Source organism: Cricetulus griseus, chromosome 7 (assembly GCF_003668045.3).
Source record: "Cricetulus griseus strain 17A/GY chromosome 7, alternate assembly CriGri-PICRH-1.0, whole genome shotgun sequence".
In the NCBI taxonomy this organism is placed as follows: Eukaryota; Metazoa; Chordata; class Mammalia; order Rodentia; family Cricetidae; genus Cricetulus; species Cricetulus griseus.
Genome location: NC_048600.1, coordinates 71,564,999 through 71,589,710, shown reverse-complemented (window position 1 = coordinate 71,589,710; position 24,712 = coordinate 71,564,999). Strand labels below are relative to the sequence as shown.

Sequence of the window (24,712 nt, the reverse complement as noted above, 5' to 3'; positions counted from 1 at the left end):
CGGGTTGAAGGGCTGCTGCGCTTCCCGCTGTGTTTGGGGTTTTCGTCCCCCTAAGGGGCTGGGGAGCTTGTTTACCTCAGGCCTAGGGGTGGGACCTGCGTGTGGAGGTGCGGAGACCGGAGACTGGCCTCGTTAGCCCGGGAGCCGCAGCTGCCCGCTGTCCCGACTCCTTGTCGTGCGGAAGGGCTGCAGCGCTGACCCCGGGCCCGGCTCTGAGCTGGTCAGAGACGCCAGCCACGCTGGGTAATGCGGTGGGGACGCGTGTGCACTGAGTGTGTTTATGTCGCGACTGTGCTGTGAGGCACCTCGTTCGACTTCTCCAGTCATCTGGATCTTTCTCTTCCAATCAGGAAAACACAGTGACCACAGAATACCCCGGCAAACATTAAATAGTCCAATTCTGTATGTCTGGTATGTGTTTGATTTGGTTTACAGGGACGGTGGGAGTCGGTCATAAACTACACACAAAATCTCGTCGTCCTAAACTCCTGGCACGTCCTCGATGCTTATTAAAATCTTTGTTGTGCAAGTGAAAGAGTAGGGGCAACCAGAGTTTACTAATTTGGAATGTTCTAGTTTCATAAAATTAAGTGAGTTTTTGCAACATGTGTGTTTGCTTACATATAGCACAGCTATGGACTGTTACCATATGTTGAAACTTGGAGAAAGAAGAAAAAAGTAGTTTTAAAAGGTACATTTTTTATACTGCTCAAGAATATCTTCTGAACTTTGTCCAAGTGTGTTGGTGTCTTTTTATTAGATCAGCCTTTGGACTGAATGGGTCAAAAATCGCCTTACATTTCTTCTCTGTCCCCAGAGCTGGGTACATAGTGGGAATGCAAAAGATGTTTGCCATTAATGAGGGTTTTTTGTTTTTTGTTTTTGTTTGTTTTGTGTGTGGCGATTGTTACTTTTATATGGATTTTTTTCTTCATGAACTTTGGGTTATTAAATATATGCATATCATGTACCCACAAAGTTTAGGTCACAGTCTAATCCACCTTTCTAGCCTTGTGCCTCCCTTTGCTTCTTCCCTAATACAGTCATTACTCGAGGTGACCGTATCACGGATCACTGACCTTTCTCCTGTGTTGTTTCCATACCCTTTGTTTTAGTTACTTTCCTGTCACTGTGACAAAATACCCAGACAAAAACAAGGAAGGCTGGGCTTACCCTGAGTCACAGTTCACTTGGCCATAATGGCAGGAAGGCCACATAGGAAGCTGGTCATATTGCATCCATGGTCAAGAATGCTCTTGATCAGCCCCCTCTCTCTCCTGTTTATACAGTTCAGGATCCCAGCCCGTGAAATCATGCCACCCATAGTAGGTGGTCTTTCCACATCTGTTAACCCCCACAGGTGTGCCCATGGACTCTGGTGGTTTCAAAGCTTGTCAATTTGAGATTGACCACCACACCCTTGAATTCATTCTTTAATTGGCATTTTCATTTGTTAAAATCCCAGGTGTCTCGAAGGCAGGTGTTGTGAACACAAATGTGTACAGGGTCTGATCAGATTGCTATAAATGACTAATATACACCTGGGGATAGCAGAGAATGAGAGAATACCCTTCATTCAAAAGGGCTCAACAGCCATTTGGCACCAATTAGTTATTACCTGGTCAGATGGCCCCAGTTGCCTTATCTGTCACTTTCACAAGGGGTATTCTATTTTTTTTTCCTATGGAAGATGAAACTTTAAATGGTAGTAACTAATTGAAAAAAATCGTTTAGACAGTGTAGGCCAATTAAAAATATCTGTAGGCTATAGTTAGCTGACAAATTTCCAGTTTGTGACCACTGCTTTAGTTTTATTTTAGGTGCACTTTAAGAATCATTCTCTGCTTATAATGTCTTTTCTGTTCTTTAAGTTTTGTGGTGTGTGTGTGTGTGTGTTTGAGACAGGTTCTCACAATGTAGCTCTGTCTATCCTAAAACTCACTGTGTAGACCACTCTGACCTAGAACTCTCAGAAGTCTGCCTGCCTCTGCTTACCAAGTGCTGGGATTAAAGGCATGCACCACTGAGTTTTGTTTTGTTTTTGTTTTTTGTTTTTGTATATGCTTCAATTATTGTGCTATATCTTTCCTTGTTAATTTCTTTTTGTGCTTCATGGCTTCCATGTTTATTTCTTTTTTAGTGCATTAAAAGCATGATAGCATGAGTTGGATTTATCTTGAACTTAGTACATACCTGAATAAAACGTTTGTCAGCATACCTGGTGTGTGTGTTGTATGTGTGTATTCCTAGGTGATAACTGGTTATTCTGGGAACTAGTATTTCTCTTAGTTGAAGAACCAGTAACATGTTGGCTTTAATTGCCAAAGGGCTGTACTTTTGGAAGGAATTGAATTGGGTAACATTGCTATTCCAAAGCTGACCTGAGAGGCCAGTGGATGTATTTAGGGAGTAGAGGTCTTACTTAGCATGCATGAGGTCCTGGGTTTGATCCAAGCACAGCAGAATAAATGAAATAAAAAAGTGGAATTCAATTATACTTTGGTTACATCAGATGGTCTAACTATAAAAATGGTGTTTGGAATATTTATAAAGAATACTAAAAAATAGAAAGCTGATCCGGCATAGTGTTACTTGATGGTTTAAACAGTTTCTGAAAAAAAAAAAAAAACTGACGAATGCTTAATAAAAAAAAATTGAAGGACAAGGTAGTAAAAAGGAAGACCGATAATGACCTTTATCAAAATGAAAAAAAAATTCTTGGTGAAAGACCCTATGAAGATAATGAGGTATGGTGCCTCATGTCTGTTCCAGCACTTGGAAGTTTGAGGCAGGAGGATTGCCATAAGCTAGTGGCCAGCAAAGAGGGAGATCTGTCTGAAAAGGCAAAACAATGAAATGAAAATAAGCTTTAGAGTAGGATGATATTGAACCTAGATATTAAGTGCTTCAAAACGCAACAGAAAATGACAAAGCAACCTAACTAAAAATGTGCCAAAGATGTAACTAGATGTTTCTCTGAAGAGAATATTTAAATGGCAAATAAGCACCTGAAAAGATGCGTAGTATCTCGCCACTGGGGTAATGCAACATAGAAGCCACAGTGAGCTACCACTACATACTTATAAAAGTGGCTCACATTAGGGGAAAACATCTGATCAGAATGCAGAAATTTTTGGTTATTTGTACTACTCTGGAAAAGATGGCAGTTACATATAAAATGAAGCATGGTCTTACCATATAACCCATGTTTCATATAAAACGAAGCATGGACTTGCCATATGACCCATATTATTAATAAAGTAGTTGTCTTTTATTCCAGAGAAAAAGCTTATGTTCACATAAAATCCTGCATGTGAACTTTGAAAATTACTTGTGCAGTAATCTCATGTTGGAAACTGCAGATTACCTGGAATGGGCAAATTCATTTATATATATATATATATATATATATATATATTATATATATAGTGTACTAGAAAAAAATTATATATATATATATATATATATATATATAGAGAGAGAGAGAGAGAGAGAGAGGAGAGAGAGAGAGATACAACCACAGTGGGATGTAGGGACTTAGGCTGAGTGAAAAAATCACTGCAAAGTTAGTCTGAATGCTTCAATGTATATGACTTGAAAATTTCAGTGTCAGAACAGCAGTAGTTGGTTGCTATGGGTTGAAATAAATGTGGGAGGAGTCTGGCTACAGAAAGGATGGCACAGGGATTCTTAGGATTGAATTGTGCCTTACCTGGAGAGTTAAGCAGTTGGCCTGCTGTATCTGGGACTCAGCATTCATAGACTTAATGAATCATAAGTGGAAACAGTTGGAAAAGTTTCATCTGCACTAAACCTATATGGACTTATTATTGTTCTTAAGACAGTTTAAAGTCATTTACATAGCATTATATATGGTATTAGACATTACAAGTGAAGTAGAGGTGACGAAAGTATGAGGCTATGCCTTGGTCATCTGCAATTACTGTCCATTTTATGGAAGGGTTGTGATCATTGCAGATTTTGTTGTCTGTAGGGTTCTTGCAGACAGTTCCCTGCAGATACTGAGGGACAGGTGTGTATGTGGTAACATTTTATATAACCAATGTATACATATATGGGCATATGTAAAAAGTGTAAAATTGGTGAATTGTAACAATGTCAGTTTCTAATGGGGGAAGTGGGTGAGGGTATATAGGATCTCTTTGTAGTGTACTAGTATACTAATCTGAAAGTCTCAACATTAAGCAGATAGTTTATACTAAAGAAGTCAATATCAGTAGAAGCAGATAGTTCGTACAAAAGAAATCAATATCAGTAGATTCTCATTGGGCTTTTGTTTTAGCAGGTGATGTTCTAGTCATGTCCGATAAGGATGCTACAGAGACCTCAGTGGTAACCGAAGCAGCCCAGATTCTTAAAGATGGGAACTGTGAACCAGCTGAGAAGCCAGAGAATAAGTCTCAGCCTGTAGTATCCACTCGGAAAAGACCAGAGACCAATCCTTCCAGGGACTGTGAGGCTTCCCAGCTTCCTGCTCAGGTGTGACAGACTTTGTAGCCAAAGTAACAATCTATTAAAATTTTGGGATTTAAAAATGCAAGGTTTAAAAGGGACATGGTAGCAGTACTAATTTACAGTGGCGCGTCCTTCTTCTTCTTCTTCTTCTTTTTTTTTTTTTCAAGACAGGTTTCTTTGTGTGGCCATGTCCTTCTTTTTATAGCCATAAAGTAACAGCTTTTTGAGTTCTAGAAATACCTTCATCAGTAATTGCATTTGCTGTAGGGTATTTATGTGCTGATGGCATTCACCTGTTGGTCGGGCAGTATTTACTGAGGTCACAGATTTGCCCACCTGTGCTTGTCTAATGATTTGATACCTTGTTTGGGACTTCTGAGTCTCCTCTAATTTTCCTGTTTTCTTTTGTCTTGTTTTCTCTCTCACTGGAATAAATAGGAGACTGTTTCTAAAGATGCACCCCAGACTGGATGGGGTTACTGGGGCAGCTGGGGCAAGTCCCTGCTCTCCTCAGCCTCAGCTACGGTAGCCACAGTAGGTAAGACCATTGGTCATGTCCTTATTTTTTTGTGTACACTGGTGCTCATGCTATGTTCTACTAGGAAGTTGAAGTCTAGGGATTAGTTTAAGCCTACATTTTAGTGATGTTAAGTCAGTGGGATTTTTGTTTTTTGGTAAGGAGATAATGACAAGAATATAAATATCATTAAAATGTGCCTTTGGGAACCATGGTTTTAGAAATATTATAGATTTGGGTTTTTGTTTGTTTGATTGATTCTTCAGTTTTTGTAACAACACAGAGTACACAATGTTAATTATTTTTTCATTAGGACAAGGTATTTCAAATGTCATTGAGAAGGCAGAGACTTCTCTTGGAATTCCTAGCCCCACTGAAATTTCGACTGAAGTCAAGCAAGCAGCAGGTCAGTACATGTGCTTGGGGTTTTGGTAGATGTGGGCAGTTCAGTTCATTTTCAGCACTAACACTTAGTAATAATACTAATTCAGTACCTGACACCCAGGGTCTCTTGAGACTGTGAGGAAGAGGGTTTGGAATCTTGAACGACAGGTGTGTCTTCCAAAACCATTCATGTGTCTCTTTACTACACTTCTGCATGGATGGAGTTGTTATATTTTGTTTGTGATATAACAGATAAAGCTTCCCTGAAGATCAGAGTGCAGAGTTAATCTACTAGCTATCTATAGAGGCCAGGCAGTGGAAGCACATATCTTTAATCCCAGCACTTGGGAGGCAGATGCAGACGGATCTCTGTGAGTTCAAGGCCACCGTAGGCTACATGAGATTGATCCAGTCTAAAAGAGAAACAGCCAGGTTAGTGGTGGCTCACATCTTTAATCCCAGTACTTGGGAGTCGTATGACTTTAATCCCAGCATTAGGAAGATGGAGACAGGAGTGATATGGCTGGATGGAGAGAGGAATGTAAGGCAGGAGGAGACAGGAGCTCATTGCATCAGTCTGAAGATTCCTAGACAGGATCTCTCTTTGGCTAAGGATCCAGTAGAGGTAAGAACTAGTGGCTGGCTACTCTGCTTCTCTGATCTTTCAGCATTTACCTCTGTATCTGACTCAGGTTTTTATTATTAAGACCAATTAGAATTCTCACTATATCAAGTGATTCAGAGGATTGGTAAACATTCAACAGTAAGACATAGACTGAGTAAGTACTCTGTGTTTTGCTTGCCATAATTAGGTTTATCATTACTGAGAATTAGCTAAGTTTAAGTCATGGCAAGACAAAAAGATTTTGGTGTGTTAGCTTTTTTGTTCTTACTTGGATTTTTTATGAAGGTGAGGCTTTATTCTGGTTTGTCTGGTTCAAAGGGAAACCTTGGGTCACTCAGACCCAAGGAACACAATTATCACTAGGGAGTAGGAGGGTCATCGTTTTAAGACCAGGTTTACTTCTGTCTCTCAGGGGTCTTATTGTTTCTCACTGTTACTTTGCTTATTTCTTTCATTTTTCCCTTGAGGCCACCTGGCTCTCTTTGTTTTCTCCAGCTCCACCTTCTGGCATATATGACTAGCTGGCACCAGTTATTCCTTGAAGTAAGAATTAGATTGGCACTAAAATTAGGTCACTTGACTGCAGTTTAGTTATGGCCAGAAGACAAGTTCATGATACATATACACGGCCCCGCAGGCTTCTACGTGTGAATTTGAGGTGCTGTTCATAGTTAGCATGCTTGTTTTAACTGAGTCTGGAGTAGCCTCTACTTGAAGTTTTTGTTTCAGGCCTAGCTCTTCTGGGCCTCTATCACTTCCCAGGTGCTTAATGAGTCTGCGTGGTAGTCAGGTTTCTTAGCCTAGTGTGAACTATGGGGATTGTTTAGCTTACTGCTCCAAGGCAGGTTCTTTTTCCAGCCTTGGGGACTCTCCTTGTGCCTATATACTGAATGCTGAGCAGTGCAGTCTTCATGGAAAGGCACTCAGGCATGTGTGTGTAGGGGCTCAGAATTCTGGGATGTCTCTATACTCTCCAATCTTGCAGATTCCCCCCAATTCTTGCTGTCTCTTGTCTCTGCCTTTGCCTCCCTATGTGGTAGTTGGAAAGTTCTCCTGGATAGCAAGCCAATTCAGTCACAAGCATCACTTTATCTCTCTTTTCTGTTGGTTCAAAGTCTCCTTGTATGACTGAAGATTGTTTCTAATCTCTTGTGCAGTTTTGTAGCTGCCATGGTAGGAGGACAGGCCCAACAGCAGTTAATACATTGTAACTGGAAGCAAAAGCCCACAGATTACCTGGTAACCCAGTCTGTAAACTGCTTGCTATAGCATGAGGACCTGAGTTCCACTCCCAGAGCCTGTGTGAAAAAAGTTGTACTGCTACTGTTAAGAAGGCAGAGACAGGAAGCCATTTGGAGCTTGATGGCCAGCTAGCTTAATCAGTGAGCCCTGGATCCCAGTGAGAGGTACTGTCTCAGAAAAAATGCCTTCATAAAGAACAGTTAGGGCTTCCACATATATGCATACACACGTGTACTACACATTCATGAACACAAAATCAATAGCTCCCAAAGCTGATCTCTTACAGGAGTCTGTTACCCCCCCCCCCCCAAGGTTTCTCTATATAATAATCCTGGCTGTCCTGGAACTCGCTCTGTAGACCAGGCTGGCACAGAGATCCTCCTGCCTCTGCTTCTGGAGTACTGGGATTAATGGCGTGTGCCACTACTACCTGGCCTCTTACAGGATTTTGAAAGTTAATAAAACGGAACAGATTGTTTTTGAGACATGGCCACCTTTGTAATTCAGGCTACTAATGAGCATTGTTTCTAGGACAAAGTGAGTTGTAGTTTACTTTTAGTTGCATAGTTTTATGTTTGGATGTTTGGAGAGGCAGATATGTTATGTAATCAATAGAACACTGATGGGTACTTCCCTGAATCTGTATACTTGAAATATAAGAATATTTTATTACCAAAAAGATTCATGTAACTCTTTTCCCTGGTCAATCACATGTCTGTTTTCAAGTGCTGAATAGTTGTCCCTTGTCCAGAAGTTTGTGTCTCTGAGATCATTCAGTATGTAGTCTGATTTCATAATAACCTTTAGTTTCAAGACTTGACTTTATTTTTGAAATGAAATAAATGAAAAAAAGCTGCCTACTTTAGCTTTCATTTTAACATAGACAGATGTTTTAAAATAAATACAGAAAGGCCTGGAAGCTTTGTGTGGAGAAACAGGGTCTAATTAAAAAAACAACAACACATATTTGCTAGTAAAGCAATTAATGATTCTTTCATGTTTGCAAACCTTCCCTGTTTCAGGAGAAACAAATGCCAGTGAGAATGAAAGCTCACCAGTGGCTGGGCCTTTCGGGATGCTCTCGACCATCTCAACAGCAGTGCAGAGCACGGTGAGCAAGAAGTGCACGAGCCTGCCCTGTGTCAGTATGATGGACTGTATGCCTATCTCCCTGTCTCGGGATGCGTGAGTACTGTTGCTCCTAAGGAAGTCCAGATCACCGAGAGTCACTTACTTCTCAGGGCTAGAGTAAGAGCTGGAAAAGTGGAGTGTGAGTTGATTATTTTAGGGACTGGCAAGTCTTGATTTAGTGTCCTTAGGGAGTGTTTCTGCTTTGCAAAGATAGTTCTCTTATAACTTCATCTTTCTAAGTAGAAGAGACATTTGATCTTTTTGATGGACATTTGCTAAACTATAGATGATATGAATGTTTAAAAAAGGATAGCATGAGGCCTTTAATGTCTTTCCTACTTGAGGGTAGGTGGATAGTATTTTTTATTTTGTTTTTTACTTTAAACTTTTTTTTTTTGGAGACAGGGTCTTGCTTTGTAGCCCACACAACCTCCAGTATGCAGTCGCCCTGCTTTTGTTTTCCAGTATAGGGATTGCAGGCATGCCTTACCATGCTTAACCCCTCTGTAATTTTTTGAAATATGGCAGCACATAGATTGTGACATCATATGTGTCCAGTTTGAATTTTCATAGCATACTACTTTCAACCATACTAAGAAACCTGTAAGTCCGTTGCTTTTCCTTCTTGAGGCATGTGTTCTTCCCCCAACTCAGATAGCCACTGCCGGGACTTCCACTATGGTGAGTTAGTTTTGACCTGCTCTTCTGCTTTGTTTAAATGGAGCCATGGGTGTGCATCCAGTGTCTTTCATACATTGTGTTTGTAATACATCTGCGTTGCAGCTTTGTTGTATTTGTAGTATGACTCGGTCACATTTTATTGCTCCTACCTTTGGTAGACACCAAGCCAGGCTCCAGTAAGCTGTTACAGAGTGTTGCATTGCACACCCTTATACATATCTTCTAGTACATCTCTGCACACATTTCTCTTGGGTGTGTAACTATGAGTGGGTTGCTGGGTAATGAAGCTGCAGTAGATACTGACCCACAGTTTCCCAAAGTGGTTCTACCTGTGTGCATTTGTGTGAGTGGGGATGATTGCTTCAGCTGCTTCTCAGGCTGCCCAGTGCTTGATAGTGTTGGCTGCTGCTGCTGCTGCTTCTTTTTTTTTTTTTTTTTTCTCCTGGTACTGGGATTAAGCCTAGGGCCTCACACATGACAAATACTCCACCACTAAACTTGGTAATACATCCCTGGTTGCCTTTTTCTTTTTATTCTGAGGAGGGTTCTCATCATTTGTCCAGACTGGCCAGAGTTTACTGGATGTTCCTTTGCTGTATCTGAACATTCTGATCTTCTTCAGCCTCCTGAGTAGCTGGGACTGTGGGCCTGCATTGCCAGCTCCACACTGTTCAGCTATTACTGAATAGTCAAATCGTAAACATTCTCAGTGTTGTTGTAATGGAGTTTTACTGCCTTCTTAGGGCAAGAGTGTTATCAGTGGGGGTTTGGATGCCTTGGAATTCATTGGAAAGAAGACAATGGATGTCATAGCAGAAGGGGACCCTGGATTTAAAAGAACCAAGGGCCTGATGAACCGATCTACACTGTCACAGGTACTGTTTCCTTCACCTGTGTAATTCCTGTTTGTGTTTTGATTTGATTTTAGCTGATGCTAATGTGGGAACCTTGTTAGTTTTTTTTTTTTTTTCTTTTGAATCCCTTGAGGTTGGGTGGGCAGTGAGAGCTCCAGTACATAGAGGAGTTCCAGCTGTTTGTCCCTCCATTTCCCTTTTGCAGCAGCCTCCTGTCAGCAGAGTGGAATGCTAAACCCTGTCAGAGCTGTTAGATTAATTTTTAAACCACCTGCAGAACAGCACCTGGTATCTTGGGTGTTATTTAACTGTCTAGCATAAATAAGATTCTGTGTGATAACTTTATTCCTGCTGTTCCCCAGTGTCTTGGATTTGAACTGCAAAGCCAGGATTGAAGGGGCCGTGCTCTGAATGAAGGCCGAGCAGCTGTGCGCTCTTCTGGTCTGTAATCTCACTCTTGAGCTCTCATTACTTGGTGCAGTACAATGCTTCCATCTCTTTTTAGGTTTTACGAGAGGTGAAGGACAAAGAAGAGCAGTGGCCCTCCAATGAGGTAACCATGGAAACAGACAAGAAAACTCATTATGGGCTACTCTTTGATGAGTTTCAAGGCCTTTCACATCTAGAAGCTCTGGAGATGCTTTCCCGAGAAAGTGAAATAAAGGTAATTCCCAACCCTAAACCCCTCCTCACACAAGGGGATGCTGCAGATGCGTTTGTGTTGTACGTTTGGAAGGAGAGATGTTTTTGGTGGAGGCTTGAGACTTTGGGAGTGCCCACACAGCAAGCAGAAACTGTGTATGAACTAAGTGCTGGAAAGAATCAAGGGTGATTGCCCTACTTACACAGAAAGGACAGGGTTAAAAAAGAGCTCTTAACATATTTGTCATTTTCCATCATCTGTCTGTCTGTTTGTATTTATCTATTTTCTGCAGTCTCTTTGGCTTTAACTGCTAAAAAACTTATTGACTTAAGCCGCCAGTTTGTATATAGTTAACTATTGGATTTTAGTTTGTTCAAGGCTTTGTGTGTGTGTGTGTGTATGTGTGTGTTCGTAAACAGGACTTCACTGTGTAGCCCTAACCATCCTGAATTTGCTGTAGATTAGGCTGGCCTCAAACTCACTGAGATCTGATTGATTGTGCTTCCTGAGTGTTGGGATTAAAGGTGGACATCATCGTACCTAGATCAATATTTATTTTGTATTATTTGTGTATGTGTATGCCCTGTGTGGCATGGTGTGGGTGTTGGGATCTAAACTCAGGACCTCTGGAAGAGAAGCAAGCACTCTTAACTGCGGAGCCATCTCTCCAGCCCAGCTGAAGACCTTTATTTCTAAGCCCCTGTTAAACACTAATAGTTTTCAGATATCTCTAGCCCATGTTACTTTGGAAAGTACAGATTCTTCCAACCTTCCTTTCTACAGGAATTAGCTTTTTGAATTAAAATTCTTGCTTTTTTAAATGATTTATTTATTCTTATTTTATGTACTTTGGTGTTTTGCCTGCATGGGTGTCTGTGTGAGGGTGTCAGATTCCCTGGGACCAGAGTTACAGAAAATTGTGAACTGCCATGTGGGTGCTAGGAATTGAATCTGGGTCCTCTGGAAGAGCAGCTGGTGAACCACTGAGCCATCTCTCCAGCTCCGAGTTAAAATTGTTAAGGGATAGGAGTTTGCCACAGTAACACAAGCCTATAGTCCCAATTCTCAGGAGGCTGAGGCAGGAGACTTGAGAGTTCAGGACTAATCTGGGCTACATGGTGAGATGTTGTTCCCCCTTCCTCTCCAGAACAGCTTGCACTGACTGGTTAGTTTATAATTTAGATTTCATTTGGCCTGTGAACTCATCTCTATTTGAGATTCTTTTAGTTTTCCTACACATTTTCATTGTCTCATATCTATTTAGGTGAAATCTATCCTTAGTTCTCTTAGTGGAGAAGAATTACAGACCACAAGACTTGAGCTAGAGCAGCTCAAAGAAGCGTTTTCCCTGGCGGAGTTCTGTGAGGATGAGGAGGAGGAGAGACAAGGTAATTAGACTTCTGCACCCAAGTGGGTGGCTCCCTCTTGCCCCTGAAGTCAAAGTCAGTCCCTGGCTGGATCATACTTTTCTTTTTTTTTTTTTTTTGGATCATACTTTTCTTACAGAATCTCCGTGCCTTCCCCTCATCAGGGCTTGCCTACCCTCTGCTGCAGGGCCCTGCCGCTTCCCTGAGTCTCATCTGCCACACAGCTCTGTCTGTGCTCCTGTTGGAGAGATGCTCCTGTCAGATTCTTTTCCTGTTTTGACTGGTCACCACTGTGACACTTCATCCATGCCTTTCCCACTTCTCTAACCCCTGACCCCATCTTGAAGCAGGCAAGGCAGTTGTCACCCAGACTGTGGGTGATCTTTTGTCTTTTTCATGTTTGCAATTTAATATCTGTGTGCATTAGGGAATGTAAATGTTGAAACTACTCAGTTTTGCAAAATTAGAAGGAAATACTGTTTATTTATAGTTTAGTTTCTGGGCAAGTGCTTCTTAATCTCTGATCAGGACGGTTTTACTTGGATATTTCAGTTGAAAATATTTCCAAGATTAAGAAAGTAGAGTTTAATGGCTATTTTTGCCTTTTTTTTGATGAAGCAAGCAGATAGAAACATTGAAGTTGAATGTGAAGATCCCTTCAGGCACCATCCTTGCATACTGAGCCTGCTGCCTGTGTGGCAGGTTAAACTGGTTGTTTATGAAGTGTGGTGTGGAGATCCTATGTCCCTGTCACCCCTCAGGAAGTCAGTCCTGCATAGTACTGTCAAAATGGAATAGAACTTCCCTCTAAAGAGTATTAGTTTAGCTTTTCCTGTCTTAACACCTGGATGATGAAGAATAGCAACAGGCGAAACTGGTGCTGGCACAATGTGGCTCTGCAAAGTGGCAGCACTGGCTTGCACGGCTGTGTTGTATCTTTACTGCTGTTCATTCAGAGTTACAAGGAAAGGGCCCATTTCACTGACCCTTGAGTTGGGGGAGATGGTATAAATTATCAGTGTTGTCAGACTTTAAAGTGCGCTCCTGTATTCTGTGAAGGATGATTGTTGTCTCAGAAGAACATGTTGTGTTGAGTTTGAGCTGAACCCTCTTCTGACTGTTGTGAAAACAGAAGACTGTTTTCACTTAGAAGTATGAACAGCTGCATAGGCCATTCAGCATTGGAGTAGTTGGTGGAACATGCCTGTAACCCCAGTACTTGGGAGGCAAAGGCAAGAGGAATGCAATGAGTTCCAGGCCAGCCTGTCTCAAAAACCAACCTATCAAATAAAAAACAAAAAGTGTAATAACATGGCTGGAGAGATGGCTCAGTGATTAAGAGCTGCTCTTACAGAGGACCCAGATTTGCTTCCCAGCATCCATATCAGGTGACCTACAAGTTGCCTATAACTCCATTTCCAGGGGGCCCAGAGCCCTCTTTTTAGCCTCTATGCACATACCTCATCTTAGTCAGTGTTCTATTACTGTGAAGAGACACCATGACCACAGCAGCTCTTATAAGAGAAATCATTTAATTGGGGCTGGTTTACAGTTTCAGAGGTTTAGTTTATTTCATCATGACAGAGAGCATAGCAGCACCCAGGCAGACATGGTGCTGGGGAGGTAGCTAGAGTTCTACATCCAGATCCTCAGGCAGCAGGAAGAAAGCCACTGGGCCTGGCATGGGCTTTTGAAACCTCAAAGCTTACCTGCAGTGATACACTTCCTCCAAAAAAGCCACACTTACCCCAGTAAGGCTATACCCACTCCAACAAGCACATACCCCTACTCCTTTCAAATAGTGACACTCCTTAATCTAATTATTCAAATATATGAGCCCATGGGGCCATTCTTATTCAAACTATTAAACACACCCTGCAACACAAGTATAATTAAAATAAAATTAATCTTTAAAAAGCAAAACACAGTGAGTGAAATGGCCCTTGACTTGTTTAAGGCACTGATGATAGAAATTCAGAATAAGTGAAAGTTAGGATTTTGTGAAATATATTTATTGTTTTGATGAACTTGGCAGTTTCCAGTGCTATTTGCACACTCTTTTGAGGAATCCTGTGGTGATAGTAACAGTAACATTCACTTTGTGTGTTTTACAGTCAAACGTGTCAGCATTTTGGATATCTTCATAACAGAAATGAACTCTTTTCACTGACTGATGTGTGATATATAATATTACACTTGAGCAAAAGATAGCTTAGTAGGTTTTAAGACAACCATGTGTGTATTCAGGTTCATCGTAATATAGGTTATTGCAACTAACCTTTAAGAAATAACCACCTGTTGACTATTTCTGTAGTATTAAAGATTATTATGAGGGGGTTGGAGAGATGGCTCTGTGGGCAAAATCGCTTGCCATGTAAGTGTAGGAACTGACTTTGAATCTCCAGAACTCATGTGAAAGTTGGGCATGGTAGAGGGCTTCTGTAATCTTATCATTGTTACAGAGATTACAGGCATGGGCCACCATATCCCATTTTATGTGGTTATGGGATTGAACCTAGAGTTTCATGTATGCAGACAAACATTCTACCTACCCACTGAGCTACATTGCCAGCCCCAATAAAACACACTTTCAAAGAAAAATATATCTTCCAAAAAGGGAAAATTAATGAAAATAATGTCATTGTTTCATATCTTTGTTACATGTCTAACAGCTAACTTAATGAAAGAGAGCTAGACTCTCTTAAGCAGTTTTACACTTAGACTGTTAAGACAGGGCATTTTTTTTTTAGATTTTTTTTTATTTGAATTAGAAACAAGATTGTTTTACATGACAATCCCAGTTCCCTTCTCCCTCCCCTACCACTCCCCCCCCAACTAAAACCCTACCTATCACATATCCTTTCTGCTCCCCCTGGATGGTGAGGCCTTCCATAGGGGGTCATCAGAGTCTATCATATCCTTTGGGATAGGGCCTAGGCCCACCCCCGTGTAAGACAGGACATTTTAAGTATGTGGACGATATCCAACCTTACAAGATGCACTGTAGCAAAGGGAAGATGCATTTTAATGACTTTTCAGATACCAGTAACAGTTACTCTTGAATAATCTTGTGTGTGTATATGCCGAAGAGGAAAAAGGAGGGGAAGAAGTAGAGAGGAGATGAAGAGAGGAACAGGGGGATAAGGACAACCTTGGGTGTGAGTCCTTGCCTTTCTTTGTTTAAGACAGGGTCTCTTTGATGTTCACTGCAGTGTCTTCCAGGCTAACTGGCCTGCAAGCTCCTAGGGATTCTGCAGTCTCTTCTGCCTACCTCCCTGTAACAATGATAAGATCTCTCAATGAGTCTGGAGCTCCAGTTTCTGCTAGGCTGGCCGGCTAGTGAGCTCCCAGTGCCCTGGCTTCCAGCACTGGTATTACAGACATGAGCTGTCATGCCTGGCTTTTTATGTGCATGCTGCAGTTCTGAATGCAAGTCATCATCCTTGCACAGCAAGGTGGAGCCATCTTCCTAGTCTGTGTTTATTATTATTAATTTTTGCATTTTTATTGAAAATATATTCTTTTTTATACAATATATCCCAATTATAGTGTTTATTAATTAATGAATAAATACTTTAGACATTAGTTTTAATTTTTAGCATATTTAAATATGTATAATTTGCATTTAAAATAAAAGCTCCTAGGAGGCCATTGGGTTTTAATGTTTGAGAATTCTGGATTAATTATGCCTGACTGCAGCACTTTAAAAACCCTCTGCAATTGCTTTTTAGTACTGTGTGTCACTGTTAACCTTCTGTTGAGTATGGGAAGCTTGCCTTGGACAGCCCTCAGTCTCACTTTATTTTTTCATTTCTAATCTACTATGAGTGGGAAATCAAATAACTTATTCAGTTTATTGAGAGCAAAGCAGAGCTCCTCTGAGACAGAACTTTAGGCCTTTTCTGTGAGAGAACAGAGGCTGAGTGTGGACTTGACTTAAGACAGGGATGTTTTCTGTTCTCTTTGTGTACTGAGAAGTCAAGCTCCCTGTGTATGTAACGTCTTACTAAGTGACAACTTACGTAAAGTTTCAGCTATTGATTAGAAATGGCATTTGAATGTGTGTCTTAGAAATTCTCCAGAGATCTTGAGATGGCAGTTTAGTAACTCAAATTATACAATTGGAAGTTCAGCTTGGGTTCCAAATGAAGACCTGCCTCTCACAAAGCCATGTTCCCTCTACAAGTGTCTCAGCACAGAGCCTTCGTTTCATCTTGGTTAGAAGATGATCTTATTCCTCTCATGGTATCATGAGGAATAAATTAAATATATTTGTAGTCAGACACATAATAGGTATTTGCTACTATTTTCATAATTTAGAAAAACATAAGTAAATAGGTAAAAAATTTGCATTTTAAAACTCACAGGAAACCAATAAAGAAGTTTGGTTTAAGTTGTCCATTGTTCCTAACCAGATGAAGGAATGACAGTTCCCATTTATTTGTCAACCTAATTATTTGTACATAAGTTATTTGTAAATGGACCAGTTAGCAGTATTTGTTCAATTTAGTAAACATCTGGGCTTTGCACAGAAGTTAGAAATCTTAATTTTTCTTTCCTGTTCAAAGGGCCCCACGTTTTCTGAACAGAAGGAAGAGTCTGTGACATTTCTTCTTACCTTTGCTAGGAATGAATGAAATCTTTGAAAACACAGCAGTGGCTTCCAGCACAGTCCTCCTGCCTGTCCTGCCTCAGCTTTCCTCTGTGATTCTCCTGCCTGCCCTGTCCCAGTTCTCTGATTTCGGTGGAAAATGCTCAGTGACTTGGGAGTTAAGTGTATGCCACTGTTGCTGTTAATACAAAAATGTAGGGATAACAGGAGGAGACAGCTCTGGATGTTGGTTGCTTTTGTTCCCATGAGCCCTTATGTTTTCTAGACCTCATATCAGAGTCTTTCTGTATGGGCAACTCCAGCCTCTTCCTACTGTCCCTCTTAAGTAGTAGTACCCTGCTTCCTTCCCATCCACGCATCTAACCAAACACTCGGCCATTGATCCACATGCCCAGTCCAACAACTACTTCTCTTCTAATGCAGCAACTGCTTGTATACTCAGTTTTGTGCAGCAGGACTTGACAGCAATTACCACACATTTTTTTCATCACTGCTTTTTATAGTAACAGCTTTTTGATAACTCAGATAGTTTATTTGAATGCTTGTAAATTTAATATGTGCACCCTCGTAATGTTCTGTTACAAACAACCTAAAATATACCTCAGGATAGTATTGTTATGTGGGGCAAACATAGATTCCTGTTCTTTCTTCTGTGTAGTTGTTATCTTGTGAATTCCCTGGACCACGTGTGTTCAGAGTCCCTCTTATACCCAGTCACACTTGAAAACCAAATGACGATGGAAGCCAGGTTTTGTTTCCTTTCATGGTAGGATCTGACTTGGAATTGTTGACACGAGTTATATGTGAGTGAGGGCTGTATCAGTGACTAGCTTTTCCCAAAGCCTGTCATACTGGGGATTAGTAGATCATTTTTATTCTCTGCTTCAACTATCAAGAGAGAGGGCAAAAGTACAGTTGAGAGAAAAGAACCAAGATGACCCCTTGAAAATTTTCAGGGGGTTGTTTTTGGTGAAATATTAGGTATAAAGGAGAACTACGTTGTTCTTATGCACCATGAACTTATGATTAAGAAATACTCTTACATATGTCCGTGCAGAAAGATTTCTGTGTTTTAAGAGTTCTGTTCTGCACTGCATGAACTGGGCCTTAGCAGGGGCCAATGGACAGGGTTTAGATGAGAAGAGAGGAGAGTATTATTCTATAGTTGTCTCTTGTGTGCTGTGATCATGACCCCCATTTGCTTGCATGTTTTGTGTCTCCTTATCCTAGTGAGGGTCTTTATTGCTGTGATAAACACTATGACCAGAGCAACCAGGTAACAGTTCATTACTGGGAGAAGTCAGGGAAAGAACTTGAACAGGGAAGAAACCTGGAGTCAGGAGCTGATGCAGAGGTTATGGAGGGTGTTGCGTACCGGCTTGCTCATCATGGCTTGCTCAACCTGATTTTTTTTTTTATTAACTTATTTTTTACATTCCAATCGCAGTTCCCCCTCCCTCCTCTCCTCCGGCTCCCCCTGCTCCTCTATCCTTTCTGCTGTCTGATCCTCAGAGAGGGTAAGATCTCCCCTAGGAAGTCTGCTAAATCTGTCCCATCATCTCGTTGGGGCATCAACCCTGATTTCTTACAGAACCCAGGAGCACCAGCCCAGGTGTGATTCTGCCCACAATCAGCTGTGACCTCCCTGACCAGTCACTAATGAAGACAGCACTCTACAGGCTTTCCCACAGTCTGATCTTAGAGGGACATTTTCTCAGTCAAGGTTCCCTCCTCCCAGATGACTCCGCTTGTATCAAGTTGACTTAAATCTAGACAGCACAGCATCCTTAGCAGTCTTTCTCAAATATTTTATGTGGGTCTTGGTTTTTAGGGGATGAAGAGTTTACCAAGGAGATAACAGAACTGTTTGCTCAGCTTCATGTCTCATCCAGACCAGAGAAACTTGCAATGGTAAGTTACTTCATTTTGGGGATTTTCATTAGAGTAAGTTACTCTGTTTTGGGAATTTTCATTATCTTGTTCATAAGATTTCAATGGGTAGTCAGGTGTGGTGGCACATGCCTATATAGGATCCCACCACTTGGGAGGCTGAGACAGGGGGATTGTAAGTTCAAAGCCAACTTGGGCTACTTATCAAGCCCTTGTCTCAATGTCCTCAACACATACAGTATAGTGGATAATGAACATAAGATTGTAATTTCCTGGCAGTGAGATTGCCAGCATGGAGGATATATTCTTGTTTGTTGTTTTTTTTTTTTTTTTTTTTTTTTTTTTTTTTTTTAAGACAGTGTTTCTCTGTGTAACAGCCCTGGCTGTCCTGGAACTCACTCTGTAGACCAGTCTGGCTTCAAACTCATAGAGAACTGCCTACCTCTGCCTCTTGAGTGCTGGGATTAAAGGCATGTGCCACCAATGCCCAGCTGAGGATATATTCTTGATAGTTCTAGAAAAGGATTCTATGCATTTTCCCTGCCTTCCTATTCTCTAGATTCAGAGCCCATACCTACCTCCCTAGCACATGTTCCATCTAGACCTGTTTATATGGAATACTTCATTTGTTTGAATGTTTTATTGAGCCTGTAGAGTTGGTCATTTAAAGTTGACAGTGCTGACCAAACTTCATGGAACCAAATGTCAATTGTGTCCATCGAATGAGGTCTCTGATGAGAGATGATGAGGTGTGTGCCCTGCCTTTTGGATCTGGAACTCAACATTGCTGTGGCCACACAATGACTGACAGTGACTCTGCTAATGACCATTTAGAATGTAGGAATGAGGCTCATGTCTGAGCCTGGTCTTTGGTGGAGACTATGAACTTCCCTCTCGTGTTTGGGACCGAGTCTTATCAGAGCTTAGAGTAGGGAGCTCCCATGTATTTCACTGTCTACTTATGAGATACTGTTTGTTGTCATGTGCTGCTTCCTGCCTTTGCGTCCACCTCTCCCAACCCTGAACAATTCCAGCAGCAGTTAGCAACAGGCATGCATTGTTGCTTGGCTGCAGAGCTGCTGACTGTGTGGAGTCAACACAGCCATCTTTTATCCCTTCCCAGCAGGTGAGGAGAGGCTTTGTGTTGTGTCCCATGTGCTGGCCTGGGAAGATGACGCATTTCCCAGCATGTGCTCAGCAGCTACTTCTAGCATTTAAGCCTCTGACAGTTGTTATATCACTGCCACTGAAATTCCTGATGTCAACGGCTCAAGGGTGGAAAGACTTAGTCTATCTAGCTCATGTTTTCAGAGGATCTTAGTCTACCATAGTGAGGACGGCATGGCTGTTCAGCTCTGACCTGGTGCTGCCAGTTATGTGAGGTGATGGCTGTTCCTATGGCAGTAGAGAGTGGCCTGGACCATACCCTTCAGAGTCTTGACCCTAGGAACCTTCTAGGCCCCACCTCTGAAAGGCTTCACAGCCCTCCATTATAGTTCCACCAGCTGGGAACTGTGTTCCAAATATGAGCCCTTAGGGGACATTTCAGATTCTAAGCATGGCATTGCTTATAGCCTAGTGGAAACAATATCAAACTGAGAAAAAAGTTGCAAAACAGTACAGAAGCATTCCTGTGCATTCACTGTGTTGACACACTACTTCTGTGCTTAACCACATGTGCTTGCACATGAACTTTCTCTGTATTCACATGCACCTTATTGTTCTTGTAGCTGTTTGAGAATAGGTAGGAAGATGTGGCTGTCCCTTTGCATAACCATAGTACAGTTGTCACTTCAGCACATTTAACATTAACAACAGACTTTGATTTTTATCTCTTCTCCATATTTTTCAGCTGACTGTCTTAGTCACGTTCTATTGCTGTGAGGAGACACCATGACCATGTCAAATCTTATAAAAGAAAGCATTTAATTGGGGGCCTGCTTACTGTTTCAGAGACCATTATCATCATGGCAGGGAGCATGGTGGCACACATGGTGCTTCAGCAGTAGCTGAGAGCTACATCCTGACCCAAAGGCAGCAGACAGAGAAATTGGGCTTAGCATGGACTTTTGAATAATCAAAACCCACCCCAGTGACACCCTTTCTCCAACAAGGCCATACCTCCTAATTCTTCTAATCCCAGTGACTAAGCATTTAAATATATGAGCCTATGAGGGCCATTCTTCTTCTTTTTTTTTTTTTTTCTTGAGACTGGGTTTCAAGAAACCTAGTATAGTCCTGGCTGCCCTGGAACTTGCACTGAAGACTAGGCTGCTTTTGGACTCACAAAGATCCACCTGCCTTTGCCTCCTGAGTGCTGGGATTTAAGGTGTGTGCTGCCACCAGCCCCCAGGCTTTGTGGGGACCATTCTTATTCAAGCCATCACACTGACTTAATGGTGTTCTTCCTAGCTGGTGTTTTCTTCTCACCTGGAGCCAACCTGTGACTGAACTAGATTTAGTTGTCCTGTGTTTAAGACTCCTTTAGTATGTAGTAGTTCCTCAGCCGTTGTCTTTCATGATGCATATTATTTTTGAAAAACAGAACTTCCCCTCCCCATTCTAAAAGTAGAACATTTCCTGTCTGCTACCTGCCTTGAATGCTTGTCTGATGTTTTCTCTCTTTTGTTAGGCTGTACAGTTCTAGGGCCAAAATCCTGTGTAAGTGATGACTTGTTACATCTGCAGGAGGCACATGTTGGTTTGTTCCTTATTGGGGATATGTTGTGTAATTCTCTGTAGAGTTATGATTTATTTCCCTTTGCTGCTGGTAGGTTTCTGTGAAGAGACAGGCAAATACCCTACAACCATCTTACTCCTACTCATATTTTCCTTCATATTGTTTTTGTATGTGTGGTGCTGGGAATTCTTCCCTGAATTTAGCTTCTGTTATAATTCTCTTGAGACATATAGCCCAGGCTGACCTTGAACTCATCCTGTAGCTGTGGAAGACCTTGAACTTCTGATCCCCTTGCCTCCACTTCCCCAGTGTTAAGAATAGGGGCATATGTTACTATCCCTGGTTTGTGCAGTGCTAGAGATTGAACCCAGGGCCTCTTGCATACTAGTATTCCTGCCAACTGAACCCAATCTCAGCTGTTATGGTCTTGATTCTTGTACACTGGTCCTTACTGTGAAAATGATAAAACAGTGTTCTCTAACTTGTCTGTATTCTGTACTCTGGTCTTGATATATATTGCAGTTTGCTTAACATACTGAATATTCCTGCTTCTGTGCTTTGATATAATCCATTCTATTTGTTTTTGTGTGTGTACATATGCTTGTGCTCATGTGTTTGTACACGTGGAGGCCAGAGGCCAGTATCAGATGTCTTCCTCAGTCATTTCTCCATTTTACTTTTTGAGATAAGGTCTTTCACTGGACCCGAGGCTTACTGATTTGCCTAGCCTAGCTGGATAGAAGGCACTATGGGTCCTGTAGTCTCTGGCACACCAATGCTGGGATTACAGGCATAGATCATTGTGCCTGGCTTTTGTCAATTTAACCATCTCCCTAGTGTGTGCCCCCTCCCCATTCTTTTTTCTTCAGGAACAGAGAAGTTAATATATAAGTAATGGGAAGGGAAAGCTTATTTAGATCTAGATTGTATTATTCCTGCAAGTTCTTTGGGAGTAGTCCTCTTCTGAAGAGGAGGGAAAGAGCCCTGAAACAAATTGACACCAGGTTCTCTTCAGCTTGTTCATGTTGTAGCCTTGGTTGCAGCTCTATCCAGGACCCTTACAGGCCCAAGTCCAGTGACATATCTGTAGTTTAGTTGGAATGACCAAGGTCATTTGTGATCTTTCCTGCCTGGTGCAGCTTTCAGTGCATTCTTTATGTCTGTATAAAATTAATTAAGTGGATGCCTTTATTTAAAGGAAGTAACTTTTCTGTCACTGTGATAAACACCATGACCAAAAGCAACTCAGGAAATAAAGGGTATATTTCTTCTTACAACTGTTACTTTCCATCACTGAGGGAAGTCATGGCAGGAACCTGGAGGCAGACAGGTTTGGACTCCATGAAGGAATTTTGCTTACTGACTTATTCCCCCTCACCTGCTCAGCCTGCTTTATTACAGAACCTGGGACCACTGGCCCAAGGGGTGGTACCACCTACAGTGAGTTGGGCTCTTCCACATTAATTATTAATCAAGACAATACCTCAGACTACCATCGGTCAGTCTTACGGAGGCAATTTCTTAGTTAAGATTCCTTCTTTCCAGATATGTCTAGGTTTGTGTCTATCAATGTGCTTCCTCTCCAAATGATGAAAACCCAAGTTGGGTGGTATAAAAAGAGAGGACACAATGGCCAAGAAGCTAGACCATTGAGGAGCAGCAGTGCTTCAGATGTGGCTCTGGGAGGAGCCTGTCCCTCTGGGCTCTGCTCTGTTTCTCCTTGGCTTTGTTTTTAGGACACTTTTGTACATGGTATTAAGGGACCGTTAGTAGCTTTGGGTTGGTGGCTTTGCTTTCTTAGTAATTTTACTGATACTATTTGTTTTTTGTTTTTAAGATAGAGTTTCTCTGTGTAACAGCCCCGCTGACCTGGAACTCACTGTAGATTAGGCTGGTTTTGAACTCACAGAGATCTGCCTCTCCTCCTGAGTGCTGGGAATAAAGGCATGGACCACCACACCTGGCAATTTTACTGATACTGTATGAGTCCATTGACCCCACTGGATTATTTTCTTGTCCTCAAACCAGTCATTGAGGGGACAGAGAAATTAATGTTTCTTGTAGTTAATTAGAATTATTTGCTAACCCTTGGTGCTTGAGGATATAGGCAAGACTCATCCAGAATACATATCCGGGAAGAATCTACAACCGAAACCAGTATGCTACAAAAATAAAGGAGATACAGTGGTTCAGAAACATACTGCATATCAGGGACTAGATATGCAAACCAAATAGACATTCTACCACTGTCCTTTAGTATACATTCTAGTTAGGAGACTAATATAGTTGATTTCAGTGTCAGAAGACCAGAAGGTAAGCACTGGATTTAAGTGGTTTCCTGGGAGTGTGGAAATTCAGAGAAAGATTGCTTTTGTTCATTGTCTCCTGGAAAGTCTTTGGAAATTATGTGGAGGAGATGATGTTTGGGTGAAGGGCTGGGAGAAAACAGATGTAGTTTCAGGTCATCTTACTGGAAACACATTGAGAAATGAGATTGAAAAGCAGTTAGATCATGTGAAGGAATATCTAGTTGATGGGAGACCACTGACCAAAAGAGGTATGTTAGTTACTTTTCTGGTGTTGTGACAAAACACTACAACCAAGGCAACTATTCAAAGAAAGCATTTAATTAGGGGCTGGCTCACTCACAGTTGCAGAGGGTTAGTCCATGACCGTCATGGAGGAGAGCATGGTGGTAGGCAGGCAGGTATGGCACTGGAGTATAGTGGGAAATTACCAATACGGAGTCAGGTAGAAATATAAGGGTATTTAATAGGGAAAAGCCTTACTTACAGAGCGAACCAGCCAGCCGGTGGTAGCAGTCTGTACAGCAAGAAGCAAAGAGAAACCAAAACCGAAACACAGTCCCACTACGTCACTCTGACCACGCCCTCACAAGCCTGGTCAGGCACACCTGTAGCCAGCCCCTAAGAAGATGTGGCTACAGCTTCCCCTACACTGGAGGAACACACCCACCCACCCACCCACCATGGGCCTGGCGTGGGCTTTCGAAAGTCCACCCCTGGTGACATACCTCCAGCAAGGCTGGATCTCTTAATCTTCCCAAACAGTTCCACTAACTACTGACTAAGCGTTCAAACACATGCACCTATGGGGTTCATTCTCCTTCAAGCCACTACAAGGGAAATGGTCAGCTCTGTATGGTCGGCAGATCACCGACAACATTATGGCAGTGAAAATAAATTTAAGATGAGCTGCAGCAGAAGTAACAGACTAGTCATGTTGTGGCTCTGAGTGCAAATGATGGTAATAGAGGAGGAAGGTGGGAGCAGATTGAAGAAAATTCTTGTGCATATCAGACCATCGGAAAAATCCTAGTTGATTCTCACACTTTCGCTTGAGTCATTAGTATAGAACAGTACCTCTAAAGTTTGGCTAATGAAAGGGTAGAATAATTATAAAAATATTCCATTTCCTTTACAAGCTGTGGAGTAGTTGCAGAACATCAGTTAGTGTCCAGCAGGCATTTGGGACACTTTAATTTTCCAGAGAAAGACGTTAAGGTTGGAAATAATGATGTATGCAGAAGCAGTAGCAGGGTGAGTGGGGGGTGAGATCTGTAGAGTATAGGCAGGCCAGCAAGATCAGT

General features: G+C 41.7%; 1 protein-coding gene across 7 annotated transcripts in view; it reads left to right on the top strand.

Annotated features, from left to right (window-relative positions):
• Window positions 1–24,712, top strand: part of Fam114a2 (family with sequence similarity 114 member A2) — a 36,544-nt gene that overhangs the window by 130 nt on the left and 11,702 nt on the right. For 2 of the 7 annotated variants that reach the window (XM_027427438.2, XM_035447397.1), the window contains exons 1-10: window positions 21–243; window positions 351–411; window positions 4,304–4,500; window positions 4,915–5,014; window positions 5,307–5,399; window positions 8,267–8,355; window positions 9,800–9,931; window positions 10,416–10,574; window positions 11,818–11,941; window positions 18,364–18,443. In XM_027427438.2, coding sequence (XP_027283239.1) covers window positions 405–411; window positions 4,304–4,500; window positions 4,915–5,014; window positions 5,307–5,399; window positions 8,267–8,355; window positions 9,800–9,931; window positions 10,416–10,574; window positions 11,818–11,941; window positions 18,364–18,443 — 981 coding nt within the window. In that variant the 5' untranslated portion in view covers window positions 21–243; window positions 351–404. Of the gene's footprint in view, window positions 1–20; window positions 244–350; window positions 412–4,303; window positions 4,501–4,914; window positions 5,015–5,306; window positions 5,400–8,266; window positions 8,356–9,799; window positions 9,932–10,415; window positions 10,575–11,817; window positions 11,942–18,363; window positions 18,444–24,712 lie in introns of those variants that run through there. The other 5 variants (XM_027427441.2, XM_027427443.2, XM_027427440.2 and 2 more) reach the window with 3 other exon arrangements.